At 34.3% G+C, this 22,710-nt stretch overlaps 3 protein-coding genes across 7 annotated transcripts; 2 read left to right on the top strand and 1 right to left on the bottom strand.

Annotated features, from left to right (window-relative positions):
- Nucleotides 1-4,134: 4,134 nt before the first annotated feature.
- Nucleotides 4,135-8,570, top strand: LOC110418085 (uncharacterized). Of its 4 annotated transcripts, none has more exons than XM_089783805.1 (7): nucleotides 4,135-4,453; nucleotides 5,249-5,403; nucleotides 6,271-6,435; nucleotides 6,554-6,688; nucleotides 6,799-6,963; nucleotides 7,236-7,474; nucleotides 7,645-8,570. In XM_089783805.1, the coding sequence occupies exons 2-7, from the start codon at nucleotides 5,274-5,276 to the stop codon at nucleotides 8,395-8,397; spliced, it is 1,587 nt and encodes a 528-aa protein (XP_089639931.1). In that variant the 5' UTR covers nucleotides 4,135-4,453; nucleotides 5,249-5,273; the 3' UTR covers nucleotides 8,398-8,570. The 4 variants fall into 4 exon arrangements, with proteins under 4 accessions (XP_089639931.1, XP_021286376.2, XP_089639932.1 ...); XM_021430701.2 differs by having other exon boundaries at nucleotides 7,236-7,522; XM_089783806.1 differs by lacking the exon at nucleotides 6,271-6,435 and having other exon boundaries at nucleotides 7,236-7,522.
- A 778-nt stretch (nucleotides 8,571-9,348) lies between these two features.
- Nucleotides 9,349-11,718, top strand: LOC149527134 (GCIP-interacting family protein). 2 transcript variants are annotated; one of them, XM_089783819.1, is made up of 6 exons: nucleotides 9,349-9,445; nucleotides 9,807-9,961; nucleotides 10,077-10,270; nucleotides 10,386-10,626; nucleotides 11,004-11,140; nucleotides 11,246-11,718. In XM_089783819.1, exons 2-6 carry the CDS (start codon nucleotides 9,838-9,840, stop codon nucleotides 11,471-11,473), a joined length of 924 nt encoding a protein of 307 aa, XP_089639945.1. In that variant the 5' UTR covers nucleotides 9,349-9,445; nucleotides 9,807-9,837; the 3' UTR covers nucleotides 11,474-11,718. The 2 variants fall into 2 exon arrangements, with proteins under 2 accessions (XP_089639945.1, XP_089639944.1); XM_089783818.1 differs by having other exon boundaries at nucleotides 9,350-9,445; nucleotides 9,819-9,961.
- A 1,902-nt stretch (nucleotides 11,719-13,620) lies between these two features.
- On the bottom strand, nucleotides 13,621-15,151 carry PIP2;8 (plasma membrane intrinsic protein 2;8). Its single transcript, XM_021430273.2, has 4 exons — nucleotides 14,741-15,151; nucleotides 14,334-14,629; nucleotides 14,068-14,208; nucleotides 13,621-13,980 (listed from the first exon to the last, which is right to left on the bottom strand). The coding sequence occupies exons 1-4, from the start codon at nucleotides 15,018-15,020 to the stop codon at nucleotides 13,861-13,863; spliced, it is 837 nt and encodes a 278-aa protein (XP_021285948.1). The 5' UTR covers nucleotides 15,021-15,151; the 3' UTR covers nucleotides 13,621-13,860.
- Nucleotides 15,152-22,710: the final 7,559 nt, after the last annotated feature.

The following is a 22,710-nucleotide window of genomic DNA, read 5'->3' as shown; positions in this document are numbered from 1 at the left end:
GAATAAAACTAAGCTATGCATTGGCAGTTGCGTTGAGATGAGAGAAATCCCAAGATCCTGGTTGTCCCCCATTTGGAGGAAAGCTTCACTGTTCATCAAGAACAAAAGCTGGAAAATAAAAATATATATATATATATAAAGAAAATAAAATAAAACAACATCATATTCACATATACTAATAAGATACGAATTATCTTAAATTTGTTATATTTATATGTTCATAATAAAAATAAAAGATATATCACGTGATATGAATTAAAAAATATTTAATAAAAATTAATAAATAGAGATAATATCTACTCTAATATTATGTTAAATTTTTACAACATATATCAAATTTAAATTCAATTGACAATAAATTGAGAGGTACTTATTATATTTATTATATGTTCAAAATATCATTACTTTAATCGATAAAAAAAATTTTTAAGCGTTACTTTTAACTGTTTGGAATTTGAGAGTCTAATTTAAATCCCGAGAGGAGAGGAATAATAGAGAGACTCGCATTCTGAATACGCAAATTCAGCAGGTTGTATGATTCATTCACACGGTTATGTTAATGCAATAGCGGCACTGCACGTTATTTACCAGGCAGTAGGGATTAGACACGTGCCCAGACCCTGCCCCCATTCGGCTTGGAATATTCATTACTAGCTGGGAGAGGGGGGCCATAGACCATAGTGGGCCGGTGGCTATAAGTTTTCAGACACGGCCCCATTCCAATCAAGTTCTTTGTGGGTAGAATTTATTAGCCTATAAAGTTCCAACCCCACCCAGCTTTGTTTCTTTTTTATTATTATTATTATTATTTTTGAGGAACCTTATGAATTAATTGGTCCACATAGTTCCGCCAAATCCATGGCCTTAATTTCCTCCGCTCATGTCCACATCAACTAACTTTTAACATTCAACAAACCACAGCCAACCAATTATTTGTGTTGTCAAATTTTTTTCCTTTTTTTAATTTGAAATGTCCATCTAATAATATTCAAAACCATTAACAAAGCAAGATGTCAATAAGCATTTTCTAATAAAATATTTTATATTATTATATTTAATTAAATAAGATTAAAGGTTTTTATAATCGGATTTAGATGGTAAAACAATTACTCGTCACGATTTGTGTGTAGTTCAAGTAGTAGTCTAAGGATATTCACTATCTAAATACAATTATAAATGATGAATTTTAATATTAAACTTTATTATGTTTTGTTTATAAATTATTCATAATTAATGTGAAACTATTAAAAATTTATTAATTGTTTTAATTATGATTCTAAATTTTAATTTATTTTTACCAATTAATTTTAATTTATTAATTTATTTTTTATTAATAATTTACATAAAAAATATTTTTATTAAATTTATTTTAATTCAATATTTAAAAAGTATGAATACTTGTAGTTAAATAAAATATTTACAAAATTCAGATATTTTATAAAATTTAACTTAAGATATTAAAAAAAATAACAAGTATTTCACCATTGACATCTCTAAAAATAAACTTACTATTATTGTTTTGAAAATATTAAATATAATAAAAAATCAAATAAATTCTCTTGAAAATGTTTTATTTTCCTCTTGATATTATGTTGGAATAGACAAAAAAAATTACTCCTTTATTTACATAATAATAATAATAATATTATTATTATTATTATTATATTTATTCATCCATATGGAATATGGGATAATAAATGTAAGATAAATTAACATCACTCATTTGTTGCTGGTAATGGTTTCGCCATTAATATGGGGAAGAACAAACTGGACTGCTTGATTGAATGATTGATTGCCAATCTCCTTTTCTAAGGGAAGAGTTGTCAAAGGCATTTTTTATACAAGTCCACGGTCTCTGTTCCTTCCTTTTGACTTTCTGGTACCTGTGGTCCATATCTCAAGCATTCCTTTGTTGGGCCTTCAAAAACATTTAATATCTGTGCGTCACAAGTGATGTCATTAATTAGGTTTGCAATTAATTAGATTTTAAATACAAGACCAAATATTTAATTTGAGATCAAAATGTTTAAATTCTTATTTGTTTAAAATTAAACGTTTCAATTATAATAATTAAAATAATATTTTTAATTTTTTATAATTTAAAATTTTATTAAAAATTAAAATAAAATATATTTGATACATGTCTTACATGTATATGACGTAGACGTTGACTCGTCATATAAAATATGAAAGAGTAATTTTGTCAAAAAAAAAATTTTATCAAATCAAAATGGCTCAATTATTACGTGACATGTAGTGTGTAATAACTAAAATTTTAAAATAACTTGTAACAATTAAATTTTTAACATAACTTATAACAATTATATTTTTTAACATGACATGTAATAACTAAATTTTTAATATTATGTATAATAACTACATTTTTCAATAAGACACATAATAATTAAAATTTAAATATAACATATAATAACTACATTTTCAACATAATATGAATAATTATTTCTAACATGACATGTAACAATTAAATTTTAGAATACGGTGTTAATAACATTTTCTAACATGCCATGTCATTAGCTCATGCGATTTTCAGTTACATGTGATACATACTTAATTCACCTATCAACTTAGGCCATAATTTTAAAGAATCAAAGAATGTTTGGCCCTTAATTATTACAATTGAAATATTTAACTCTTAATTGAAAAAGTGTCCATAATTGTAAAAAATAAAAAATCATTTAACTCTTAATTGAAAAAGAATCCAAATATTTAATCCTAATTTCAGCATTTAATCTAAACACAAATCCAGCATACATGTATGTCAAGGACTTAAGGTTTGCAAGGTTTGCAATTAATTAGGTTTTAAATACAAATCCATCATATATGTTATGGACTTATGTTTTTAATCTAAAACATATGCTTAATAAGTGGTAGAAGATTTTTATTTGTATATTCAAACCCATCTCATATTTTTTTTATGTGAGATCCATAATATTTTATCTTATCTAATTATGCAACGCCTTGTTACACTAGCTTTTTGCCCATAAAAGAGAAGAACTCTTACACTAATTTAGGTCTACCTTGATCCTTATATCTTTTATGAGAACTCCACATCAATGAAGATTCAAGTCTATTTTATTACTACTTATCACAAAATTACGTTTTTAACTCAAAAGATATATATGATAGATAATAAAAAATAAATGTTTATATATTCAAGATTTAACCATCTTTTTCTAATATAAGATTCGTGACAATACATCTTTGCTAACCTCCATTTTTTCATTATTTTCTTAAATCAATATTATTGATTTCATTTTATAATAAAAAAGAAAATAATTATTTGAATGTAACAACACATTTAGTAAAATCATAACAATTGGTTACATAAATACATTATAAAAATACATCTCCCTCTCAAGAGAAATTGATACAATTATAGAAAATTGAGTAAATTTCGCCTACATCTTATGTCGTTTTCAATTTTTTACATAATACTTGATGATTCTTTAAATTAGTACCAAAATTTAACTAGTGTTATTAATTTTAATTTTAAAATTTAAAAGATATTTTTTAATATGAATAAATAAGTTAATTTTGAATTAATGATATTTTCATAATTTTACTAAAAAAAATTAATAGGCTAATCTTTTATGAGAGTATAAATTGTTTACATTGTTCTAATTAAGAAAAAATATATAAAATATTACTTAAAGAAAAATGAAATAGCACCAAGTTATCCCCTTGTTATTTATTATTTTCAATAAATTCGGTTGCACAATGCAGCAATATTCTCTAAAAATTTCCTCTATATCCCCCATCATGTGTTTTGCCGTCATGCATTAAGCAACGCAACCCTTGTTGACATTTTTTATAAAAAAAAAAAAATAAATTTTCATATATCACGACAAATAATTATTCTTTAAATCATTCAAATGTCATGCTTGTCAAAATTAATAAAAAACAAAATATCTTACTAGAAACAATAATTAATAAAATAATATTATATAAAAAATTAAAGTTGAACGAAAAATTTGGCTGTTACACCAACTTTCATCCTAACCAACAATTAACAAACAAAAAATAAAATTAAAAATTAAAAAGGTCGACCTACGTGTGGAAGTAAGGAGTCGCACGTGTCTAATATGTATTTGAGGCTAATGTGAAAGGAGTGGGTGGGCAGCAGCAGGCTTTGGGGCTCAAGTTACATCTCATATTTACATGGAAACATGTTGTAAACATTTCTCTGTCATGGTCCTGTTTGATTTGTACAATATAAACGAGGAAGTATCAGAGCTCCACGACGGTCAAAGCACGACAATCCCGAAGACAAGAGACTGTTTTTTGTTTGCTTTTTCACATTGCAGACACCTTCGTTAGTCAGACTTTTGTATGCACAAGAGAAAATGAAAAACTTTGAACAATAAATTCTCTGTCTCTGGTGTCAGTGCCTTTTGGTTCTCCTTTCCCTCTCTATCGCTTATCTTCCTTTCTGGTATTCTTGCCTTCTCTTTCTCAGTTTTCATCTTTGTTCATGTCCTACTGCTTATACCTTTATGTTTCCATCTGCTTTTTTCTGCGTTGTTACATCATGCATGGCTTTCTTTTCTTTTTTTTTTCTTTGGGTGGTTTATATGGGGTGAGATTTTGGAATAATTTCTGGGTTTCTTTTGTTTTTTTGTCCTCTGTTTGGAAGGGATGAAAGAGTAGGAAAATGCAAAGAAAGTTGTTATGTAGAGTTTCTGAATGTTTAGTTTTCTGGGTCTTTTTTCTCTCTACCTCTCTTGTGGTCTTCCTTGTTCTTCTTGACCCTTGACTTGTAAATTTTGGTTTTGAAATTAACAAAAGACCAAATGGGTGGGTTTTGTGGAGTTCTGGCTGCTTTATATTTTGGATAAAAAGATATTCAATTTCCCATATAGTTCTTTGTCTTTTCTTGATTTATAGATATCAATAATTTTGGAAAATCCTAATTATTTAAGATGGTAGGATGGTGCATCAGAAGTTTTTATCTTTTTCCTTGAATTATAATCTAGTCGCTACCTGTGTATGTAACTTCAAGTTATTTTGTATGGAACTTGTGGATTGAATTTTAATTCTGTTTATGAATTTGGAAAAGAATTATGGTTTTGAGATAAAGGATCAAACACTTGGTTCAAGGTAAAAGTTCTGATTAAGAAGTGGAAGATCGTAGAAAGCTAGGATCTTTTGTGCTTGCTACTCAATTGCATGAGAAAATTTTTGGTGAATTCCTTGTACAATATTGTGCTAATTTATTATGAGTTTACAGAGCTCCAAGTGAAGCCAACAAGGAGATGGATGAGAATGAAAGAGTACACCCAGATTGCGCTAATGCTGCTAATCCCTACCATGAATGTGGTGTATATTGCCTAGAAAAGATTGCTGAAGGCAAGGGGCGAAAGGAAAAGGATAAAAGGAAATTAGGTAATCCATGTTCCTCCTCATGCTTTATTGCCAACTGAATCTTTGAGAACATGTTATTCTGCACAATCCACATGGCCATTGAAGTTGTTCAATTCCGTGGCAAATCATCTCATTTTTCCTTATAGTTTTTGCATTTTGAATGACGACCAACGCTTTTAGGAGTTTATGGGAAAGCACCTTACTGCCAAGCTTTATATGCTATTGATTCATAACCAATTCACTGTGATTGTTGCAGGGTGGATGATGAAATCTAACTAATGGTTTAAGTAAACTAATAAAAGTTGATTTGTCAAACTAATTACTCTAAAAAGTGAAAATATTGAGAGTAGGATTATTTTCTTGGGTGCAGCATCCATGTAGAGGAACTTTGGGTCTATGCCATCACTAAAGAACTTGCAGTTGATTAAAACAATTTCATTCTGATTGTTAGCATTTCACATTCCCAGATTTCCAACCTTCAATGGCTGCTTTGGCATAGCTTTAAAGCACAATAATTGATAGATTGTGTGTATAAGGAAGATGTCATTTATGTCTTTCTCAGCTTGACTAATGGCAGAATTCCCACAGAAAGGGCATGTTTGGCAATATCTTTGTTCCTGCATCAAATGTGGTTTGGTTAAGTTCAGAGTATGAAGATTTTAGTTTTCTCATTAGTACTCGAGCACTTGGTTTTCCACTGGTTTTAGTTTCACTTTAGCTTGGCTGATATAGACACGATGTTAAGCCTCACCTACAAACTTTGAATTTGTTATCTTAATTGCTAATCAGAGTTTCAACAGATAATGATTTGAACAAGGTAAAAATATGAGCTTTTGTCGACCACTTTCAAGAGACAGGTTTAATTTCATTTCCGTTTTCAATTTTTAGATAACCACAATGGTATAAAAGAAGTTGTGCGTAACAAAAGGAATGATGATGCGGGGAGAATGCGATCAAATTGCCCTAAAGCATCTAATCCTTACCATGAATGCAATGAATTTTGCCCCCAGAGAACATCCAAGGCCAATATTCAGGGGGTTAGAAAAGAATCAGGTTTCCGATAGTGATTAAAAGAAGTTCTTTATTATACTAGAAAGGTTTTGAATTCTGTTTAGGTTTTGTTGATCTCCTTCTAAAACTAGGTTTATATTTTTTTCTTTTTATTTGTTAGATAATCGCAATGGTATAAAACAAGGTGAGCTTAGCAAAAAGAAGGATGGCGAGGGAAGAGGGCGCCCAAATTGCACAAAGGCGTCTAATCCTTACCATGAATGTGATGAAAATTGCTTCAAAAGAAAGGATTCAGGTTTCTCATGATGATTAAGAGATTTGTTGTTTTAGTACTTTTGTATTTTGTGGGTTTGCCTGACCACTTTTTAAACATAGGCGTAAATGTTTTTCTTTTCTATTTGTTAGATATTCGCAATGGTATAAAACAAGGTGAGCTTAGCAAAAAGAAGGATGTGGAGAGAACAGTATATCCAACTTGCCCAAAAGCATCTAATCCTTACCATGAATGTGATGAAAATTGCTTCAAAAGAAATACTGATGCTGATACACAGGGGCTTAGAGAAGAATCAGGTTGTGCGCCCTCTTTTTTCTATATGTCCTTTAAGAATTCACCCTCATAAGCCTTGTGATGCTTAGGTTGTGTCGTACACTAAGATTTTATTTGTTTTGGCTCAATGTTGTGCCTTAAGGTGATTTTTTTGGTCTGATACACTTTGAGATGCATTTTCGCCAGTTTGTTAACATCTAAGGATTCTCCCTCAAGATTTGATGATTTCTGATTTCTGATTCAAGATGCACAGATTCACTGATACTTGTTTCTGACAAGGGTATTTTCCTTGTAGGTTCAAAAATTCTTGATGCTTCTAGAAGTTTTGGCAGGAAAAAGAAGGGACCAGAATCTCAGTCGAAGTCCCCTCGAGCACTTGAAACTACTGGCATAGGTGCAGTTTACCCTGGTGACCCCAAGTCACCTCGTTCTCATTTTTCTAGGAAGAAGATGGAAGCAGAGAATGGCGAGTCTTTTTCTTCTTCTGAGCAACATTCTGAAGGAATTTATTCCCGAGATCAATCTTTTGACAAGGTGCAAATTCAACACTCACAATCAGTTCCTATGTCTGGGAAAATCATGGTTTGTCCCTCTCTCTCTCTCTTGGACAAACTAACACTCGCACACACTTGCATGCAAAAGCATTAGTAATTTTTAATTTTGTATTTATGTGAATCCTCTCTTTATGTCTTCCTCTCTGACAGTCACCTGCTGATACACCAACCAAATTTAAAGAAGCAGAGAAGGTTCCAAATTCCCCCAAGGCAAGTTCAGATGCAAATAATGACGGTGGGAGTGAAGATGCCACTATCTCAAACTTTAGTTTCTCGGGGATTGTCCGAGCTCTAGAAGAGAGTGATGAGGAAGAAGAGGTCGAATCTGTTATCTCTGATTCCTGTGTATCAGTTGGAAAATACCATGTGAAAGCAAGTATCTCTTCAATTCTACAGTCAATTTTTGACAAGTATGGAGACATAGCAGCTAATTGTCAGTTGGAATCAGCTTCCATGCGAGCTTATTATTTGGAGTGTTTGTGTGCTGTAGTTCAAGAGTTGCATTCCACCCCATTTAAGCAACTGACCAAATCAAAAGTAAAAGAAATGTTTGCTGTTCTCAAGGATGTAGAATCTGCACATATCGATGTTACTTGGCTGCGTGCTCTGCTCAATGAAATCTCAGAAGCCGTTGAGCTCGTTAGTCAACGTCAAACTTTCGAAGCGAAAAAGGCCAAGTGCGATCGAACTTTTGAGTCAGCAAGGAAAGAACTGGAATCCAAAATCGAAGATCTAGCTCAGAAAGAAAAAGAGGCTGCAGTTGCCCGGGAACAAGTTACTGAAACCAAGTCTCGTTTGGATGAAATCGAGCAGGAATGTTCTCGACTGGACAAAACTATTTCATCCATAGTGTCCATCATGGAAAAATTCCAGGGCAAATCTCTGGCGAACGAGCTCTTGTAACGTGATTGCGAAGCAAGACATTACTAGTCAATATACTTTCCATCTTACCCTTTTGTTTAGTAGTCTCAAGAATGAAGTTTGTGTAGAGCAATTGATACTTTGGATACTTGTTTTTAAGTGCTGTCTGATCTTATACTAGCCTTTATGGAATAAGTTTTTAACTGTCAAGAAAAGTAGTCTTTGATCTCAGTCTCAAGGCTTGAGAATGTGTGGGTGCTATACATGTAGTACTGCATAAAAATGGGGTTGCATTTTGCATAGCCTGAATCCTGTACAATCATTTGATTAAACTTTCTTTTAGTAATTTAAAGAAATAATAATAATAATATAAAAACAGTTCAATAACGCAGAATCATTTCTCTCCCATGATCTTCCTTTCTCTCTGACTCCTGTCTTTATTACCTTTGCCTCATATTCAAACATTGACATACATATTATGATATTTTTGACATATAAAGACAAATGGGTAAGTTAATCTATTCATTAAACTTCGATTTATTAAATAAGTTAAGAACATTGTTCTATAATTACATAGAATCACTTATTCTTTTTTAAATTATTACTAGTACTATTACTAAAAAAATCCAGGCACTCCGTCACGGGAGGTGTTTTTTTTAAATATAAATCAATAAATTTTTATATTTTTCTAAATTTTAAACACATGTAAAGTTAATATCAAAAAAGAAATCAATAAAAAATTAATAATTCAATAAAATCGATACAAGGAAGGGAAAAATTGGCCAATACTTGCACCCAATGAATAATATACGTCACAATATGCGGCCCACAGTGACCAACCCATTTAGTAGTGGTATTGGCCTTTAATCAATTGGGCATCAGGCCTTTCGAGTCTTGGGCTTTTTGGGTCCGAGCTTGACCCGAGTTGGATTCACAGCCGACCCGTCTAAAACAAATTGTTCATAGATATAAATTTCTTCGCAAGTATAAAATACAAAATATTTTATAATTAAGGTCTTTTTGCCATCACCCAAACAAAACCCTAACCGAAGGGGAAAGTATAAATCGATCGAAGAATTCTTGCAATCAGGTTCGTTTCTCTCCCTTTATAATCTCTCTTTATCGTTTTCGAAATTTCTAGGGTTTATTTGGGTTTCACTTAAATCTTGTTCGGTTGCCGAGAAATCACGCTGAAAGAAAATTTCATGTTATTCGATGTAATATAATCACTGAACAGCTAAGTTTGATACTTGGGAATTTGAATAGTAATTTTTTTAATTACTTTAAATTTCCGAATAATTTGGTGATTAATGATTGCTAGCTTTGCATCAATGAAAATTCTGTATAATTTTCTTGCTAAAAGAATGAAATATAGTTTAAGATTTTCTTTTGATTTTATTGAATATATCCAACATTGACACTGGAATTTGGATCTGCCTTATATGTTTTAGTTTATTTTTCAGGTAAAAGCTAGAAATAAACATGGTAGAAGAGCGAAGAGTGCATCCGGATTGTATTAATGCGTCAAATCCTTACCATGAATGTGTTGAGTATTGCTTTAGGAAGATTGCTGAAGCAAAGGGGAAAAAGGATAAAGAAGAATCAGGTTTAAATGTTGTTCTTATAATTCTATATGAATGGTTTGTCTACCTTGCCTTTCCCTTGGTACTCATTAGAATAATCAATTTCTATTAATTTAATCTCTCTTCATGTTGTAACAGACACTGTGAAACCTGAGCGTGGCCAGCCTGCCGAACGTGCTGCTTTTCAAGAACAAGATGTAGAACATGGAGCACCAGAACCAGAAGAAAATTCTGATGATGATAATGACCGCCCTGTTGAGGAGAACATTGAAGGAGACATTACAAAACTTACTGGGAGGCAAACAAAATTGTTTGAGTTGAGACTAAAGATGGTTAGTTTGCTTAACCTTTCAAAGAGAAGCTGTTCTGTTTTGTCATCCTTTTATCTCTACTTTTAGTTTCATGAAAAGTAAAAACTGATTATCAATGATGACTATGTGCTTCCAGAATGAGGCAAGAAAAGCCAATCAAACAGCAATGGTGGCTGAAAAGAAAAGAATGGAAGCTCCACCAGAATCTAGAGGAATTTCTAAGCAAAAATGGCTCGAGGAAAGGAAGAAGAAGATAGGAAAACTTCTAGATGCAAATGGTTTGGATATGCAAAAAGCATATATGCTCGATACACAAGAGGCAGCAGAGGCAAAATATAAGAAATGGGAAAAGGATCCTGCTCCAGTTGGTTGGGATGGTATGCTGTCTCCTACTAATTGTTAAATTCACCATTTCTTCGATTCCCTTGGTTACTTCATTGTTTTGTTTCATGGTTCATTCTGTTACTTCTTTCTATTGTTTCAACAACTTTCCTGTCTTACTGCCTTTCTATGCATATACACATCTCACTGCTAATATTACAGGCCCATAAAATTTGTCCAACGCATTCTCATCTTTGTTGAAGCATGCCTTGTTCAATTTTCAGAATTGTATATATGCTGATTGGGAGTTCTTATCCTATTGGCAAAATTTTAAATAAATAAATATATATATTTCTTATCCCTGCTATAGGATTGAAGCTCTTAACATGTCAATGAGTCTAATCTGTGTGTTTTTTATGGAGGGAGTTAACAGTCTTCAATCAGAAGACATTGTACAATGCATACAAAAAACGGACAAAGAACGTTGATGTTGACCTGGAAGAATATAACAAAATGAAAGAAGGTGATCCAGAGTTTTACCGTGAAGCTTCCAGCCTCCAATATGGGAAGGTATGGTCAGTCAGAAAAAAGTAGAGGGAAAAGGTTGCAAGTTTCTTTACTAGTACCAGGCCAATGTGTTTGAAATATTCAACGTGTGTTTCTTTTGTTGTACAGGCACCTAAGATTTCTGAAGATAAGATTGACAAGATGGTGAAAGAACTTAAGGACCGGGAGGAAAAGCGCAAGTCATTTAGCAGGAGGAGGAAGTTTCATGAAGAGAAGGATATTGATTCAATCAATGATCGTAATGAGCATTTCAACAAGAAGATTGAGCGAGCCTTTGGAAAATACACACTGGAAATTAAAAATAATCTTGAACGAGGAACTGCATTGCCTGACTAACGTATATTGCTCATTGTAATGCTTTGTTTGAATGCCTTTGTCTAATTGAGCAAACATCAAAGGCTTACACCTGGCTTCCTTGCCTTCATATATCTATGAATATGTATGGGTTTTTATTTTCAGAGATACTCAACTTGGCAGTCTGCTTTGACTGGGTCTTAGTGAATCTGATGCTGATACTGGTATCTTTGGAAATGTATTTCATGCTCCTCGCTTGAGTAATCTATTTTTAGCCTTTGTTTGTTTGTTTTTCTTTGGGCGAGCATGACTTGGACTAGTCCAGAACAGACTGTGGGGGGAACTGAGCCCTAGGCCTCAATTCTGACATTCCCTCTGTCTGGCGCAGTATTTATCAATTGATTCCCTAGGATAACTGCTTAACTTGTTACAACTACCTTGCAACTAATTCGAGCCTATAGGATAACTCTTCCAGGACTTCAGTTTGCATTGTATGTTACCTGTGATTCATCTAGCTGTACCTAACGGCTAACGAAATTTAATATGATAATGTAATAGACAAAAGTTAATTCCATTGTACCGTTGGTATGAAATTTGAATTTTTTTATGCTTTGCATGATCATTTGTATTGAGTCAGTCAGGTTGTTGGTTGCAGCCTCTTAAATGGGTAATTGTCATGAGATTACAGGGATTGAGATCAGAAGTCTTTCGGCACAACATGTATTCTTAGAGGCGATTCAAGCAGTGCCTGATGTTCTTGCACGAGTAGAAACTCTTGTGGTGTCATGGGCTATCTGATTAAGAGTTGAGGAACCCTGCAAGATGTTGGTATGTTTGTATTCATCCAAGTCATGTAGCACATGTTTTACATGTTTGTTTTTCTCCCAACACTAGAAAGGTCGTTGGCTGTTGAAGGAGAGTAAGATAGGGGAGAGAAAAGATGTTGCACCAAACGTCATAGGTTCCAACCAAAATAATTCCCGCTAAGAGCTTAAAGAGCACTGTGGCTATGCACCCCTCCTCCCCCACCCCAGCGGACCCCGGTAGGTTGAAGGGTAACTTTCTGTTCGTTTGGTGGCAACCAAATATTCGGATAATCGAGGTGGTTTTAGACCTAGTGGAAATGGTAGGGGCAGTCGTCCCCCCAACGCCCTTTTTACCAAACTGGCGCACATGAGAGCCACGTCTCCTCACATAAAAGACTCTGGGTTCGTAAGAGAGGGGAGAAAACCCTATGCAGAAAAGTTACTTCTTTAAAGAATCCAAGACGGGGACCGTGAGCAATTGGGGAACCAAAGCTTAGACCACGAGACCTCGGCACCCCTCGTGAGCCATCCCGCGAGGTCCATTGGTTCAATGTTGAGCCTGCAATTTTTTTTTTTCAATATTCGTGTTTTCCAATCGTCATCAGGCCATGTACCTTTCGTAAAAAGACGAGACTATGATTCTCTTTTGGACTCCCCATAAAACCAGAAAATTATATACTACTGCTACAGGGAGGGAAAGCAATTCCCTTCCTTGTGGTACGTAGTTTTTTGGCTTCATTTTTTGTGGTAGCCGATTTTGACAGGATAAGAAGAGATACCCCACCCATGTGCTACCATGACATCCGACCCCATTATACCATGACGCGTGGCGTCATTTGTAGGCGAAGTCCTCGGATTGCCCTTTGCTTCTTTCATTTTCTGCTTTTGGTTCGGTTAGTTTTTAGTCCCCATTGGATGGACCCTGGTCCCAAAGTAGGAGAGAAAGGATTGACAAGCCAGCGTCCCGAAGAGACCTTTCCAGAGACGTTAAAAAGGAGTCAGGGGCAGACTTGGTTTTCACTTTTTAATCCCCTTTCCTAGGGAGGGGCAGCATCTTTGGCCCTTTCCTACTGACCTCTCCCAGACAGGTGTCATTCAATCAGAGGCAGTTCAAAAGGCGTTCAATGTTCCTCACATGAGGCAAAAGACAAGGCAACAACACATTGTACCTTAAACCAAGGGATATCCATCAAGCCAAATTGCCTTTATGCCCTTTGCCAAAGCATTAAGACAAGGCAAAGATTGCAAGGAGATTTGATTCAAAGCTTGGCGTGTCAATTGTATAACGTGAACCCCTACTTGTTATGTAGAATTAGCCAAGCCACTTTTAGGTTCTCCAAATTATATATTGTGTAGATATTGTACTAGAATGCACACGATAAGGAATCGAATTTCTCTGACTATTAAAGGTTAAAACACGATAAGATGAAAGCTAATAACATACCAAAGAACAATGATACAGATGCCAAAGCTAACAACAAAATATTTAAATTTTAAAAAAAATTAAAAAACCAAAGATCTTCATAGTCATCCTCTCATCCTTTCTCTCGTACACACAAAAGAACAAATGAAGAAAAAAGAGAAGCACGGATAAAGTTATTTTGATTTTTCCATGAGCTTTTTTTAGTTGGTGGGATTGCTGCGGAATGATCCCAAGGCTTTGATAGCTGCAGCTCTAAGAATGTATTGATGATATGCAGCTGCTGCGAGTGCTCCGACGAAAGGACCAACCCAGAAAATCCACTGTCATCACAATATATCACGTGTTAATTGAGAAACTAACTCCATTTTTAAGTCACAGTGAAAACGAAAATTGGTATGTGAACTTACATGGTCATCCCAGGCTTTTTCGTTGTTGTAGATAACAGCAGCACCAATACTCCTAGCAGGGTTGATGCCAGTGCCAGTGATGGGGATGGTAGCCAAGTGAACCATGAAAACGGCAAATCCAATAGGAAGGGGAGCCAACACCTGCACACAGCCACAACATAAAGGCATCAGATCCTAGCCTAACCAACTAGTAACTAGGTAGCACAACACCTAAATGTGACAAAAATGGCAAAAATAACGGAGAAAACAGAAGAGAAGTTCCGTACAGGGACGTGGGAGTCCCGGGCGCTCCTCTTAGGGTCAGTGGCTGAGAAAACAGTGTAGACAAGTACGAAAGTGCCAATAATCTCAGCTCCCAAAGCAGTTCCCTTGTTGTAGCCAGAAACCACGATGTTAGCACCACCACCTTGGGAGTTGTAATCGTGCTTCATGAAAGCTTTAACCAACCCAACTCCACAGATAGCACCCAAGCACTGAGCTACCATGTAAGCAACAGCCCTCATCAGAGACACCTTACGGGCCAAAAACAACCCAAAAGTCACTGCAGGGTTAATGTGACCACCTGCAACCAAAACAACCGAAACCCTTTTACTAAACCACCCAAAAATACATGGGTACTTCTTATTTTCTGCATTTACTAACTAGAAAATAGATAGTTAAAGAGTTTCTTTACCTGAGATACCAGCAGTGCAGTAAACAAGAATAAATATCATGCCACCAAAAGCCCATGCAATACCCAAGAGACCAACCCCATCACATGCATCATGTTGTTTCTTGTGGCCAATTACAGTTGCTATGGTAACATAGAGGAAAAGGAGAGTGGCTATGAACTCAGCTATGAGTGCTCTGTAGAAAGACCAGAGCTTGAGCTCAGCCATGTCAACAAGTGGTGCTGGTGGAGGGTCCACATAGTCCTTGCGGCTCTGTCCTTCTTCACTCACTTCCTTCGACATTTCTTTTCCTTTTCACAAGCAAAAACATAAAACAACCTCCTTGGAGCTTCCAAGCTTCAAGCCTTTTCTGCTTGTGTATGTGTTGTTTGTGTGGTTTCTGCGTGTACCCAAGCGCCCTCTCAACTCACTCCTTTTAAACTCGTCTCAAGGGCAGGGGAACTGTGCATTTATGGATAAGCCAAGGGTACTTTTGGGATAAACATTGGTTTTCTAAAATCATTTTTAAATAAAAAATTAGTTGTTTGAACTGGAAGGGTTTTCTCTAGTGAGAGACACAGAAATGAGAGAAAAAAAAGAAAAGTTATGGCCTTTTTTAGAAGAGAAAGAAAGAGGGATTGGAGAGTGGGACCAAAGAGGTTTGTACAGCGAGACCATGTGAGGGCTAATCATCTCTGTGTAGGGCTCGGGGGTCAGCCTGGCATCCAACCAAAGCCACGCCTACAACGGTTATATCTTGTCTTTTTTCTCCCTTCTTTTTTCATTTTTTTTTCTCCTAATTTTACATGAATTTCCTAATCTGTCCCTTACATGTCTCCGTTTTGGGCAACCCATTCGGGCCCCCCCCTCCCCCTTCTTTCCGTGATACATCATATGGTTTTCTCTTTCATTTTTCTTCTAAGCTAAATGATGCATTTCAATGGTGATACGATTGATATATAGAATCTCATTATTTTCTACCTCTCTAAATATAAAATGTGAGTCACTACACGTTAACTATAACTAAACTTAACTTGGAAGAAAAAAAAAACTTGCTCAAAATGAAAGAAACGTCTATTCAAATTTTATTGTTCCAATGGAGCAATCTAATTAGTTCTCATATAAGTAGCATTTAGCTCCTCTCTAATTATCTACAGATTTCAATTGAAGTACCATCCCATTGAACTTACAAGTTACAACTATATTAAACTTAATTGTGTGGCCAAGGTTTATATGTCATTAGAAAAAATAAAATAAACATGAAGGTTTTTTTAGCGACAAATTAAATCAATAAACTCGTCACATATTTAAGTTGTTTGTAATATGTAAAAAGGTCTAGTTAATGAGTGTTTAAAGATTTCATTAGTTACAGTATGTAAAAATTTTTAAGGTACCTATGAGCTTGTAACAATGATGGAAATGATGAATGATTAATAAGAAAATGATGCTTTCAAACGGGCATTTCATGCATGATTATTAATTGTCTTGTTGTTAATGCAAAGCAGTGGATGATCATTAATGAAATAAAGAAAGCAGCCCCATTCCCCAACATTCTTTCTATTTATTAGTTGGTTGCAGGGAGAGCATTTATTTATTATGTAGAATCATCGTCCAAATATGTCATTTAGTCTTGCCATCTTTGCTTTTGATTGCTTTGTCCTTATCCTTCAACGGACTTATTTATTTATTAACTTAGCAGAGACTGAACATACGATTCACTGCAGCTGATGCACATACAGAGCCGTGTTCCCTCCATGGACGGAACCATTCTTTCCTTTCCATAAATGACCTACTGCTCGTGGTTTTTTTTATTTTTATTGTTCAGGGTAAAAGAGTCATTTCGATTGATTAAATAAATTATAGTCTACAGTAATTTTGTCATCGGTTAAAGGGTGGATCAGGTCCAGGCGGGTGTAAACATTCTCCGAAATTAGAAAAAGTCTGGTTCGTTGCTTTTGGCGTTAATCATTGGAAACAAGGTGGGGCCTTCAGATGATTAATAGTAATCGTATTAATCAAGGATCACGTGGCAACAGCTGGCAAGAGTATCACGGATGATGCTGCGGCACATTCGGGGTAAAACGGTCCCACCACCGTGCTTATCTCTTTTCTTTTTCTTTTTTTAATCTGGAACCAGTCCACGTCACGACCCCGGCTTTTCATGTTCGTGGACCTTCGCTGGCTTTTGTTTTCTTTCTCTACCCAAATTTTATGCGAAAAACGAAAGTAATCTTTACTAAATTTGTCAGCCATTTTCCTCAATTTCATGTACTTCAACAAGACTGTATTTTTCTCTCCGTCTTGCAGTTGTAGCATTTGCTTGTAACAAGGGGAATACGGATACTTTATACTCACTATTTTTTATTATATAATTAAAATATTATTATACCATTAATAAATAAATTAACAAATTAAAAAATTTTAAAAATAAATACTCATGAATGTAAAATTGTTTATTTTGAATATTTTTTATTTTTTATTTTTACATATTTATGAAATAACAGTTTATAGTTAAGTAATAATATATACATATTATACACAAATAATGTATCAAATATAAACTTTGAAATTTATATCTTATTCAATCCACTATTTACATTGAATTTAAAAAAATAATGGATTTTATTTAATCAGCTATTTATATGAAATATAAAAAACAGATAATGTATTAATTAAAATAAACTTTGGCTAACATATATTATCTTTTTGTAACATCAATTTTAATTTGATTTTGTTCTTATTTTCAAAACAAAAAAGACTTACTCCTATACTGTCGAAATCTCAGAGAATAAATAAAAAGAAGGAATTGTTACTTTATTATTCCAATATCCTTATTTTAGAGCTCAAGACACAATATATATATTTCTGTTATTAGATAAGTGTATGTTACCGATGCTACATTAATAAGATAAATTTTGATTTTTAAATAATTTTTATAATATCAGATTTATTTTTAATTCGTAACCCTGACATACATCTCTTCCTAAAGTTTTTTTTTTAAAAAGTTCTGGAACCTTCACCGAGACGCAAGCTAACTTCTTACCGGAAAACCAAAGAAAAACCATGAAGGTTTAAGTTTAAACAAGCGTCTATGCCACGTGTGCAACGCCTGAAAAACGGCTAGATGTTTCGGGATTCTTCCGCAGGAAGCCGTTGAAAGAACGGGAAGGAAGGGGGGGACCGTTCCCCCACGCTTTCCAAAATTAAATTCCCATCAACGGTCACAACACTCACCTTGAAGTGATCATTTTCAGTTTTTAGGTAATGTCTGTATTCAAATTTTCAAAATTTTCTGTGGCCATAATTACAGCTTAGAAGCCTGATATCTCCTAAAGCACGTTAAAGCGTGGGGTCCAAAGTATTGTTGGGGGGTTAACCTTTCTGAAAGCAACCCTCAGCCTGCTATTTTCCAAAGAGAATCGAATTCCAACTGCATATTTTTGCAAAAATCCTGATCAATTCTTTCTTGGAAAGGACTTTGTGGTTGCTTCCATGGGGATGTGCTTTTTTTTTTTATTTCTTTGCATGCCCAGACAATGACGTCATATCAATCCCATTTGCCGCAATTCCGCTAGCTGGAAGGTTGTTTTTATTTCCCTGGTTGGTTCTTGGGAAATATGAAAAGGATACCATTACTACTACTAGATAATGCCAAGCTCCAGCCATTGCTTCTTGCGACTTGGGTTTGACGACACACTTCCTGATTCTTGTCACTCTCGTCACAGCCGCCATTGGCCAACTTTTTTTGTTAAACCAACCCCCAAAAATTAAGAATGGGCTTAACTTGGATTTGTTTTCTTTTAATTGTCGCAGCAGGGGGGTTTCAAAGATATGCTACAATGATAAAAAAAAAAAAATCACCCCTTTTGAGAGTGGGAATCTCTCGAGTCCTACTTCGAATCACAGCAGAGGATCTTTTCCAGCGTTGAGTCATAATTTCAGAATCACCTGCCAAAAGTCATAGGAAAGAAAAAACAAACTAGATGCCTGAGAATTGACAGAGAATAGATGCACAATTATTTATGCCATACTTTGATATATACCGTGGGGTTATACATTGATATGGTTAGGAGATCGAATTAGCCAGAATTAGCCTTGCTTTTAGAGGAAAAACTATACGTCGCCAACTAGAAAATACATGTCAAAAGCCGTTCAAAAAGCCAACAGCTGGGTAGAGTAGGTCTATTTAAAATGTCATCAAGAGTAATTAAGTGGACTGTACTTTAGCAGATAAAGAAAGAAAGATTAAGCATTATTAAATAGGAGGACGATTAGCTCCTCCGGTCCAGGCGTTTGCCAAAATTGAAAGCAAAGTACAAAGCATGGCAGGCGGTAGCAATTATTTCTCAACAGGTTAATTAGTTTGAGTTTCGGGACTCTCGTGATGAGAGATGCCAAACTTCCGATAGGTACAGCCTCTGTATCTCAAAAAATTCACTGCAATTCCTATAGGTAAATTACAAAATATACCATGCTCGTATAGCATTCAATCAAACACAGGAATATAATGGTGGGGACAACCCAAAATTGGGCAATGGGGCCATTGCGTTGCATGGTCTTATCTAACTGGAAGCATGTTATAGAGAAGGGTCAGGGGGACCATAATCAAGAGTGGCTTGGGGGGTGCTTGGGCAATTTTTTCTCAATTCAAGTGGGGAACTATAAAACAAATATTTGCTGTTAAAGTTGTGTAAAAGCTGTTTTGATATTTCAATAAGCTTTTTTTTTTCAAACTCAATTACCTCTAAGACTCTGGACATGATTTCTTTTGAAGTTTTAGTCTTGCTTCAAACCCTTGGCTTGTTTTTATCCAGGAACGTGTAGGTTATTATAGGGAATCCATGTCTTTTGTCACTGTCTCCTCTCTCCTCTGTGATTCTTATTCTATCTAGCATCCCTGCCTTTCCTCCTCAAACCAATGGGAAATAGTCAAAGTTGCAGTCCTGCAGATAAAAATAATAATAATAAAGAAAAAAGAATAGAAGTTCTGCACAATAACCAGCAAAACCTGGTTGTAAACATGTCATACTCATTTTTCTACTTATGTAACAGTTAAAAATAAGTGAAATCGATCTGGAATGTTCCTGACCCAATACATAGAAAGATGAGTTAAATATATGTTGTTGAAAGGAAAGGGTGCTGGAAATATTCAACGGGGAGTGGTCCCTTAATCATTGATTAACACTAAAGAGGTGGTGAAAGGAATAAGAGTGATGGCAACAGTTGCCATGGCGAAGGCCTAAAACTCCAAAACCAAACATATATATTAAACAGCAAAAATTTGGGATGAGATAAATTTCACTTATAGAATATATACTTATAAAGGCCTGTGAAGTCTGACCCAAATGGTCGGCTTTGGCAAAGTTCCTTAATGGTTAGAATTGAGACTGATAATTTGTTTTTTATTTAGTTATAAATTTTCTGATGGAACTGCCATTTTGTTTCATTGATAACGCAGAAGAAACACGTTAGCCGAATTGCCCTAGCTCTGAGTTTTCATGTTTTGTCTTCTTCACTTAATCAACGACAATGGAATGCCTTGGTTTCCATGGTACCATGTAGGAGTCCCACAGAGAATTCCCCTTGCCTTTTTCTTTTCTCCTCCAAACAATAAATTATGAGTTGTAGACCTATATAAGCTTCGAATTTTGGCAGATTCAAAGAATGAAAGTAAGATTTTCGCTTTATTTTCTTATTAGTACTAATATTTCGGGTCAGAAAGGAACAAACTGATCACAGCAAAGGGTAAGCTAGTGGACTTGAGATATGAAGTGTGACCATTTTCTTTGGGCCAGAGGGCAAGACCATCCAATTAAGGAAGGTCCTTTTCCCTATAAGCCCAGATTATTTGACAGTTAAACTAATACTAGTTGCCAGTCTGGTCGTCTACTCCTCTGCAGCAAAATGAATAAGTTAACACGGCCCAAGTTTTGAATACTTAGATCGATCCCAGGTTTGGCTTCTTCTTTTTCCTTCCCATGCCTATGGACTATACCCATATATTATTATATATAAACATTCGCATGCTCTATGGTCTGCTTGTTTTGTACATCAAGCCCAGGGCTGCCCAGCTTGCTTCTAGAGTTGAGGAGAGTGATCATGAAAGCTTCTTTTCGGCAACGAACCTTGTCAATTGGTTTGTTTTAACTTGTCGTCGAGGATGACAAACACCACGTTGTCCCCATACTTATTGGCCTCCTACTGCGTGATTTCACAATCTTCATGCCAAGGATGTTTATACTTAAATATATATATATATATTCTAAGATAAAATAATCAAGTAAAAAATTTATATTTTTTAACATTATAAATTTTTTACATTTAAATATTTAATTTATTAATAAATATATTTATCATCTATTTAAATATTTATATTTATATATTTTTTAATTTAATCTCTTTTAACATTTTAATTTTATTTAATTTAATTTTTATACTATATATTTTTGTTCATTTTAATATTTATGACATGACACAAATTTTTTGTAAAATTTTTTTAATCTATCACATACATCAACATGTTAATCTCGTCAGCCTGAATCTGACTATCTTACTGCTTACATATTCAATTTCTTTCATGAGTTGCATATCATTTATCATATATTTTTACATGCATCAAGACTTGCCATGAGCAGGTACTGGTCTTTTAGCAATCTGGCATGAACCATTTACTAGACTAACCGGAGATCTTGCGATATGTATGTGAAGTTCAATCTTCCACTAAGCCATACGCATTAAGTATAGGGCTTTTCTACGGGGCCAGTGATTGCTAAATTCGGCCATGTTAAATGAGACAAAAGGTAGCATGAGGCATAAATTACACAACGGGAGATGTACAAGAGCAATGCCGGGGAGAGAAGGGTTTTGGTTTGATCAAATATCAGTGAAAACTAAGATAGACTTCGCTCTCATGGAAGACAAAATTGTTGAATCGGGCTCAAATGTCTCTTGTCAGTCTAAGAGAACGTGAACTTGACAGACATCCATGGCTAACATTCTCTTGATTAAAACACAGTATCACCCAAACAGTAGGGCAAATCAACTATTATTCTTTGATAACATTTTCTCAAATGCCTGCCTGGTGTCAACAAATATGGGTGGGTAAAATATGAAATATGAAAACATTTTCCTTAATTTCCACAAGAATTCCTCTCCAGCTTCCTTGGCTTTCCGCAACTCCCAAAATGTCAACCTCTGAACAATCTATATATCTGCAAAGCTGAAATACTTGTGTAAAGTTCAAGCATAAGGCCCTTCATAAATATTTGCAGGAACCAAATATATAATTATTAGGGCCTTCCCTATTTTATAAATTTTGTTCCCAATTGAAAACAAAATATTTAATAAATAATAACGTTCATATGTTAGCTAGAATGATATACTGAAATTATTGAAAATACAATAAGTGGATACATAAAATAATGAAACAATAGACAATAATGTGATATCGAATCCAAAAGAAAGAAGCAGGCTAAATCTTTAATCCAAACCCTAGGCAACAAACTGGCTGTTAACGGAACAAAGAAATTGTAACCCAACAATCAATCAGTCAAGCCAGGTTATCCCTGTACTCAATTTTAGGATTTCTCCTTAGAGTCCAGTCCAGTACTAATAGAGTAATTTTTTAATTTTTTTTAAGAAACTTAATCCTTTTTATTATAAAGATCCGAAGAATGAAAATTAAATTTTTTGACCTTAGCTCTTTCAGAATACTGGATATTAATTAAACTCTAAGAGGATATATATGTTTTGACCTCATTTTTGTCCTCTCGAATTAAACGATGTTTAAGAGCTCAAAATAAATATTTAGCAAAACTAATTTTAATTTGACATACATAATATATTTAGCAAAATTAACTTGAGATATTTTTCCTCTGGGGTTTGGATTTCTTAATTTGTTTGTTTCAGTCCCTTGTTTACTATTTAAAAAATTGAAAAACTATTATTTAAATTATTTAGCAAGACTAATTTTAATTTGATATTTATAAAATAT

The sequence above is a fragment of the Theobroma umbraticum genome, unplaced genomic scaffold (genome assembly GCF_002168275.2).
Source record: "Theobroma umbraticum cultivar Fairchild unplaced genomic scaffold, ASM216827v3 scaffold_50.0, whole genome shotgun sequence".
In the NCBI taxonomy this organism is placed as follows: Eukaryota; Viridiplantae; Streptophyta; class Magnoliopsida; order Malvales; family Malvaceae; genus Theobroma; species Theobroma umbraticum.
Note: the sequence above shows the minus strand (reverse complement) of the source record. Positions and strands in the feature narration are given on the sequence as shown.